Here is a 7,820-nt window from a genome sequence, read left to right on the forward strand (position 1 = left end):
GTAGCTCCGCCCTCTGTGTCAGGAGCAGTAGCTCATTTGCATTTAAAGGGACAAACACAAAATGGTGCGTTTTTGCTAATTTTTGACAAAATATCTGTGGGGTATTTTGAGCTAAAACTTCACTTACACACTCTGGAGACATCAAAGACTTATTTTACATCTTGTGAAAAGGGCATTATACCACCCCTTTAAATGTTTCTCAAAAATGTCTCTTATGCTCAACAAATATAGTAAAAACAGTAATATTGTGAAATATTATTACAATTTAATATGTTTCCTATTTGATATATTTAAAAATGTAATTGATTTCAAAGCTGAATTTTCAGCATCATTACTCCAGTCTTCAGTGTCACATAAAATCATTCTAATCCTTCAGAAATCATTCTAATATGCTGATTTGCTGCTCAAGAAACTGCGAAGGAATGGTTGAGAGGGAGCATGAAGAATAATTTTCATGGCACCTCTGAACCCAGAGCTCAAACTCATTGAAAGTCATTGGGATGTGCTGGAGTAGACTTTACAGAGTGCTGGACTCGTGCATTGTCAATACAAGATCTAAATGTATGCACCTCTTGATGAACTGTTGCCAAACATGCTAGAAACATGATAATCACTGCAATAATTATCTAATCATCGACTCTTAAGCATTTTCCTATTTAAATCCAAACTGGGTAGTGTATATTTTTTAATAATTAAAATACTACCATTTTTACATATTATGTTTTATTATTTAATAATACCACCCGATTGTGTCTTTGTTTACTATCCACAATCTAAAGTACCAGCCCACCCTGTCTTGTTTCATGTTGGCACACCTTCAACAAGCGATTTAAACCGCTGGAATTTAATCATGAATGGTTTATCTAACCAAGCTTTACTTGATATGGAAGTTCACACTCTGGTTGAGAGACTTAATGTTTTCCACCATGACCATCCCAAGAATGTTCTCCTGAAAGGCCGCTTGAGTCTGACATGGACTTTGTGTTCTGTGAAATATTCATTAATTGAGCCATTGGGACAGTTCCCAGTTGTTACAATGAGCAGTTGTTCTAAGATGATTGAGTATCATTCCTTGAGAGGTTTTTTACCTGTCGCACTGAATAAGCACCTTGTCGCACACTACGTACTCCTACAAACTTCCACAGCACTTAATAAGTAAATGCCAATGAGTTGTGAGACGCCACAGTAAACATGGACCTATCATATTCCTGTTTGCTGCCAGGATTAACCTCGGAAATGGTCCACAGTAGAGCTGATGAAGGATGATTACATAAAAGTTACCAGGAGAAGACAAAGACCTCTTTGAAAACAGGACAGTGTCATGCTAATGCACCCAATTGCCCTTTCACATAAGCACTCTCTGTATATTGAAAATAAAAACAATTGACAGTTTTTTCAGCATAAGCCATGTTCAAGATGTGTGTTAATTTTTAAAACCAAAGTGAAGCAAAGATATGTGTTCTGAAAGAGACTTGGGATAAAAGCATCTGTCACACGACTACTTTCATTTATTGGCTGATAAGTCTCCATTCTTTGGTCAGGTCTTCTTAATAGACTGCGATTCTTATCATTCGGACCATTTGGGGTGAGATTGTAATATTTATAGCACTGAATCAAGGTTAATTACACCCCATTAGCCTCAATGTAAAGTTTTGGCTCCCAGTCAGGGCCTAATCATGACATGTGTTTATGTGTTTTTAATTCTCCTCTTTGTAGCTCTCTGTTTCGTTACTCACCACCTCTGAATAAACTGAGTTCTAGCATTTAGTTATTATTGGTACATATATTTGATCTAAATGACTGAAAAGCAGGAGAATTTAAAACAATGTCCTTTTCAGGTGGTTTGGATGTAAGGCCCGCCTCTTGTGATGTCAGCAGAGAATCATTGGGGTTTTCGGGGACATTATTTAAAGGACTAGCTCTTTCCTCAATATTCAGACACCTCTGGAATATCATCCATAACGGAATTACTTCATTTTTCTTTTCTATAAAGCTTTTAAGGCTGAAGAAACGTCATCCTACACAATATCTGTAAGTTGGATTTAATCTTCATATGTGGTTGATGATTTTTGGCTGTTTAATGCATTTTAATAGAGATAATTGTAATAATCCAGATATGCATCTTTTTTTCTTCTCCATTCTGTCTCTCTCTCTTTTCTTCTACCTCATTCTGTGAGTGGATTAACTTAAGTATGCAGTTCCAAAGGAGCTGTTTGTGATGGATGTGTCTGGGGAGATTACATTTTTCCTGGATCATATCTGATTTCACTTCTGTGTGCCAAATAAATTTTACACACCCAGATAAAAGGAAAAATAAAGATTTAAAAGCCTTAGAAGTTTTAGTCATTTTTTTATAGAAAAAAAAAAAGGTTTATTCATTGTTGTCTGGTATAATGTTCTTTTGTCTTTACAGATATCTTCATTAACCATGTCGACGTGGTTTGCTGTACTTCATGTATTAGGTAGGTGATTCATTTGTTTAAAGTGACTGATACTGAACGCTTCTTCTATGTAATTATGAATTATCATAATTTTTTCCCACGTTTTTACAGGTATTCTGTCTTTGAGCTGTTGCACTTTTGGATCTGAATTAAATGGTCAGTGACTTCCTTTTTCATATTCCCCCCCCCCCCCCCCCCCCAACTCTTTTCATACTAAATGCAAAGAATGGAGTTAAAATTTGTAGAAACTGTTTCAAAGTAGAAGAATTTCAACTTTTTAAATTTGAAAATATCATTTTTTTTTTTAGTTCCACAACATTACTTTTGCATTGCTTTATTGTTTGTATTAATGAATTGATTTTTTTTTATTAGTAGCTAATAGACCTTTTGAAATACATTTAGTTTTTGAGTTCAAAATGTTTAATATGTTTGTTTTATTTGACAAGAAATTAATCATTTAATGGATAATGTCTTGTGTTATACATGGTTAGTTCCAAAACCAATTAGCTGTGGAACTCGCTCGGTGGATCTACCAGACACCCGTCAGCTAGTGCTCTGCCCAGCAAACTGCACTCTGTGGAGTCTGTCAGTCTTTGGTTCAGGAGTATATGCTTCTATTTCCAGCATATGTGGAGCAGCAATACACAGGTACAATCACAGAAGTAATGATAAAGATACTGACTCGTGTAAGAAACTCTAATAGCAAGGAAAAAATGTCTGTGTCATCCAGAGGGATCATAAGTCTATCTGGTGGACCTGTGGAGGTTCACGGACTGCAAGGGAGGACAAACTACCTCAGCTCTTACGCTCATGGTGTCCAGTCTCAGTCGCTGTCCCAATGGAGTTCATCTTTCACCGTGGCCAGTGAGTGGAGACAACTACGATTTGCACCATTACAAATGCCTGTCTGTTTTGATTTCAAATGTATAGATTTGTTGCAGACAATCTAGCACTTCATTGCACTCTGCGGAATAATTCAATATAATATAATTCAATACTTGAATTATATTAATAACAATGGATTATAGTGTTAATATTATTATAATAATGAATTAAAACAATAATTCTGAATTAGTGTAATCATGATATCATAATACATTGTTCATGATGAACTTACTTTTTTAAACATACAACTTTGTGGTTTCAAAAAGACGTGCCTGTTATTCTCATTAAGTATAACTAGGACAGAACTTTAGGAAAATTGAGATCAGTTAGAGTATATAAATAATATAGTGCATAAAATTATGCAGAATTTAAAAATGAAGGTTTTCATAAAGGTTTGTCAGGTTAAATGTTTTGTTATTTTGTCTCAGGAGCAATTAGCTTGCCTTTGGAAGTGTCCAGCCAAACCAGCAGTTCTGCCACAGTTGCGTCTGGAGCAGGTAACAAGTTTTTAACTAGAGATAGTTTACATATGTAGTCTACACTGAGCATTCTTATTTCTCCCTTGCAGCCAAGAAACCAGTCAAAAAACCTGTGAAGAAGCCTCCTCCAACAACAGCAAACAGAGGTCTGTATGGCCTGATTTACTCTTCTAACTTTAAATTGTCAAAGTACCGTGACATTGCAAGTACTGTAAATGTTACCTCGTTTCAGACTGCCCAGTCGATATGGCTTTGCTGCTGGATAGCAGCTACAACATTGGACAGCGGCGGTTCATCTTGCAAAAGAACTTTGTCAGTAAGCTTGCGACCATGCTGAAGGTCGGAACACCAGGTCCTCATGTAGGAGTGGTGCAAACCAGGTGATCTGTGCACATCCAAGGTGTTTATCACATTTAATGTTTTTTTTTGTCAATAAGTAGCCTAAAATTTCACGTTTTTCTTTCAGCGAGACACCTCGAACTGAATTCTACTTGACAAACTATACGACAGCCAAAGATGTGACTTTTGCCATCAAAGAGATCCCGTACATTGGGGGCAATACAAATACAGGTTTTTAACTTGCCCTTCAACACACATTTCATACGAATGATTGGGTGGAATCTAGAGCAAATCAATACCACCCTTTTTGGAAAAGCATAAGACAAACTAAAATTCCATTTAAACAACAGACCAGAGAGGGTGACATATACCGGACTTCTCCAATCATGTAGTCTGATGTCGCTTTTATACAAAAGTTCATTGAACAAGAAGTTACTACTAAGTGGCTTACATTTTAGACCATGTTTTCTCTGTCAACTAAAATAATTCCAAACGAAGCCACAGCAGAGCCAACTCCAAGCAACAGTTTTGTTCCTAAATGAATCGAGTGAATGATTCAATGACCACGCAGTCGCTCATAAACACAGTCACTTGTTTCATTCCTGAAAAACGAGTCTGCATCCGAAATCGCATACTTCCTTACTATATAGTAGGTGACGTATGTCTGAATTCACAGTACTCATAAAAGAGGAGGCAACAAGTACCAGGATGACCTACTACTTCCGTGAGATTCTGAAGTGTGCATCCGATGGACACTTTACTATGCAATTAGGCCAAATTACTTATTCAAAACTAGTACCTACTCAAGAGAGTATGCGGTTTAGGATGCAGCCTGAGTGTTTTTAAATGAATCGGTTGACTGAATGATTCAGTTACTCAAAGACAGCCATTTGTTTTGTTCCTAAAGTGTTGTTGAAAGAATTGGTTGAATAAATTAAACAATAACCCAGTCAAAGAGACAATGTAATGTGCTAAAATTTTCACATTTGGGCATTGAAACCCCTTGAAATCCAGAGTGCCTTGGCCCATAGTTATCAGGTGTAAGTACATTACTGTAAATGCATTATCCTTTGTTTTCAGAGTCAATCTGATTTTGTTTGATAACTGACAGCATTCCACAGATTTTGTTGATATAGATTAACTTGTAATGGACTCCTTCCTTTAAAATCTGGCACTTACATAATGGTTTTAGTTGGAATAATAAATAATTGACGATGCTTAAGCTGAAATGAGCAGAACTTGGCAGGCTTGAGTTATTGTCTTCTGCACAGGTAAGGCCATACTGCACACTGTGAGGAACTTTTTCAATCCGGATTTTGGTGTGCGGAGAGGTTACCCACGGGTCATTGTGGTTTTTGTTGATGGGTGGCCTTCTGATAATGTGGAGGAGGCGGCAATTTTAGCCAGAGAGTCTGGCATTAACGTCTTCTTTGTGTCTGTGGCCAAACCTTCTCCCGAGGAGATTGGCTTGGTGAACGATCAAGACTTCATGAGAAAGGTGAGATGTTTAACATATGAATTCATGAACCTCTCTCTCTCACACACATACAAAAATTCATCAGTGGGAACATTTGAGTTTACTAAAATCCACTTATACTGACATGTATCTCACAGGCAGTGTGCAAGGACAATGAGTTCTTCACTTTCACCATGCCCAGCTGGTTCGGCACCAACAAGTTTGTGAAGCCACTAGCTCATAAACTTTGCTCCATCGATCAGATGCTCTGCAGCAAGACGTGCTATAACTCAGTAAACCTGGGCTTCCTGATCGATGGCTCCAGCAGTGTAGGTGATGGGAATTTCCGGCTTGTGCTGGACCTTCTTGTCTCCATCGCACGCAACTTTGACATCTCCGACATCGGATCTCGCATCGGTGCCATCCAGTTCACCTACGACCAAAGGATGGAGTTCAACTTCAATGACCACATCACGAAAGATAATGCTCTGAGGGCCCTGCAGAACATCCCATACATGAGCGGAGGAACGGCCACTGGAGACGCCATCAACTTTGCTGTGCGGAGTCTCTTTCAACCCCACACAAGCTCCAACAGGAAGTATCTCATCATCATCACCGATGGACAATCTTACGATGATGTGAGAGGGCCGGCAATGGCCGCCCAGAGAGAGGGTACGCTTCTTACACTAACATTTAATCTTGACTTCAAGTCCCTGAAGGTCCAGGGGGTCCTCTGAGAAGATAATGTTCTTATTTAAAGTTAGTATAAAGTGTAATCAACAAAATGTAGCTTTATTTTTTATAATGAAGGTCCCTGAGGTGGTGAGGGAGTGGGTGGGGGTCCCTGCATATGTAAAGGTTGAAAACAGCTAATCTTGAACATTTAAGAGTTTTAAAAGTAGGCCTACTTAATCACAAGATATATAGTGCATTTAGAAAGTAAATAAGTGTGATGTCACCCTGACCATGCACTTCCTGTTTTGTCACAGGGATCACTGTGTTCACGGTTGGAGTGGCTTGGGCTCCAATGGAAGATCTGAAGGCGATGGCATCCGAGCCCAAGGAGAGCCATGTGTTTTTCACTCGCGAGTTCACCGGCCTGGCGCAGTTCCAGCAGCCCATCGTACGAGGCATCTGCAGGGACTTCACAGAGTTCAATTAGACAGTGCAACTGCTTTAGTGCAAGAATAGGAAGTAAGAAATGGAGGATAGGAAGGAGAAAAAGGGCGGGCGTGAATAAGAAACAAAGCTTCTGTCTTATGGCTTTTGATTTTTGTGTAAGAAAAGGGATTTGAACGGTTTTGTTATAAAGGAACTGGTATGTTTGACCCAAAGGTTTTTTCAGCTTTTTTGAGAATGTATCACAGTATTGTATGTCAACTTCTCTATAATGTGGAGAATGTAATTATTTGTGATTTGTAGTCTGTCTTTATATGTTCCTGGTGAAAAAAACATTCTTTCACTGCTTCTGGCAAGTCTTTTTTCCTGTGGAGGAGTCACTGTAACAAAAGGCTCTTTTATATTAATTTCGGGACTTGAAGATTCAATTCCAGTTGAGCAAGATACTATGCAGAAGATGGTGAGCAAAAGCAGTCATGAAGAGAATTGTCAGTGAAACAGCGCCCTCTTATGCATTTTCATGGCAGTGCACGAATAGACAGCTTTCATTCTCATTATTACATAAATAGATCTGGGTTATATAAGACATGGTCCTTCCCAGGGGTACCAAACAATACACATGCAATACATTCACAACGTCACAATGAATCACGTATGTCTGGGTGTGAGAGGAGTATCACGGTTGAAAAGTTAGCGTTTTGATTATATGTAATTCCCCCCCGTTTACATTCATGTATTTATCGAACCTTTTTTCTGTGTACCTTTCCATATGCATGATTTACTGCCTCACGTAATGAACAGAGAGGGGAGGAGGGGCATCAAACTGCTTGTACATTTGTTTATAATTTATTACTTTCTTCTCAATAAAGGACAAAGTGTTTGTACAACTTAACCATCTGAATATCCTCTTCTGAACAGGCTGAGCATAATCAGAAGCCGCAACATATTCAAGTTACATGTATTAATTTATGTAGCAGAAGGTCTGTTCAATCTGAGTCTCACACAAGCTTTATTAAAATCGTGAATCTTTGCAATCATCATTCGTCATCATCAATGACCCGTCACCGCACATCTGCATTAATTATCGAGACAAGGGGCATG

General features: G+C 38.4%; 1 protein-coding gene across 2 annotated transcripts; it reads left to right on the plus strand.

The window, feature by feature from the left end:
- Positions 1 to 1,936: 1,936 nt before the first annotated feature.
- coch (coagulation factor C homolog, cochlin (Limulus polyphemus)) lies at positions 1,937 to 7,755 on the plus strand. Of its 2 annotated transcripts, XM_081347705.1 has the most exons (12): positions 1,937 to 2,031; positions 2,414 to 2,462; positions 2,553 to 2,597; positions 2,933 to 3,089; positions 3,172 to 3,305; positions 3,755 to 3,823; positions 3,895 to 3,951; positions 4,038 to 4,185; positions 4,272 to 4,375; positions 5,416 to 5,642; positions 5,759 to 6,272; positions 6,590 to 7,755. In XM_081347705.1, the coding sequence occupies exons 2-12, from the start codon at positions 2,429 to 2,431 to the stop codon at positions 6,760 to 6,762; spliced, it is 1,662 nt and encodes a 553-aa protein (XP_081203831.1). In that variant the 5' UTR covers positions 1,937 to 2,031; positions 2,414 to 2,428; the 3' UTR covers positions 6,763 to 7,755. The 2 variants fall into 2 exon arrangements, with proteins under 2 accessions (XP_081203831.1, XP_081203832.1); XM_081347706.1 differs by lacking the exon at positions 1,937 to 2,031 and having other exon boundaries at positions 2,398 to 2,462; positions 6,590 to 7,618.
- The last annotated feature ends 65 nt before the right edge of the window (positions 7,756 to 7,820 follow it).

Source organism: Scardinius erythrophthalmus (genome assembly GCF_964197995.2).
Source record: "Scardinius erythrophthalmus genome assembly, chromosome: 19".
In the NCBI taxonomy this organism is placed as follows: domain Eukaryota; kingdom Metazoa; phylum Chordata; class Actinopteri; order Cypriniformes; family Leuciscidae; genus Scardinius; species Scardinius erythrophthalmus.

Excerpts from the sequence above, each read along its gene's own strand:
- coch (XM_081347705.1), top strand. The coding sequence starts at position 2,429 with ATGTCGACGTGGTTTGCTGTACTTCATGTATTAG. Across the intron at positions 2,463-2,552 it reads TGCTGTACTTCATGTATTAG|GTATTCTGTCTTTGAGCTGT; the intron begins GTAGGTGATTCA and ends ACGTTTTTACAG. Across the intron at positions 4,376-5,415 it reads TGGGGGCAATACAAATACAG|GTAAGGCCATACTGCACACT; the intron begins GTTTTTAACTTG and ends TCTTCTGCACAG.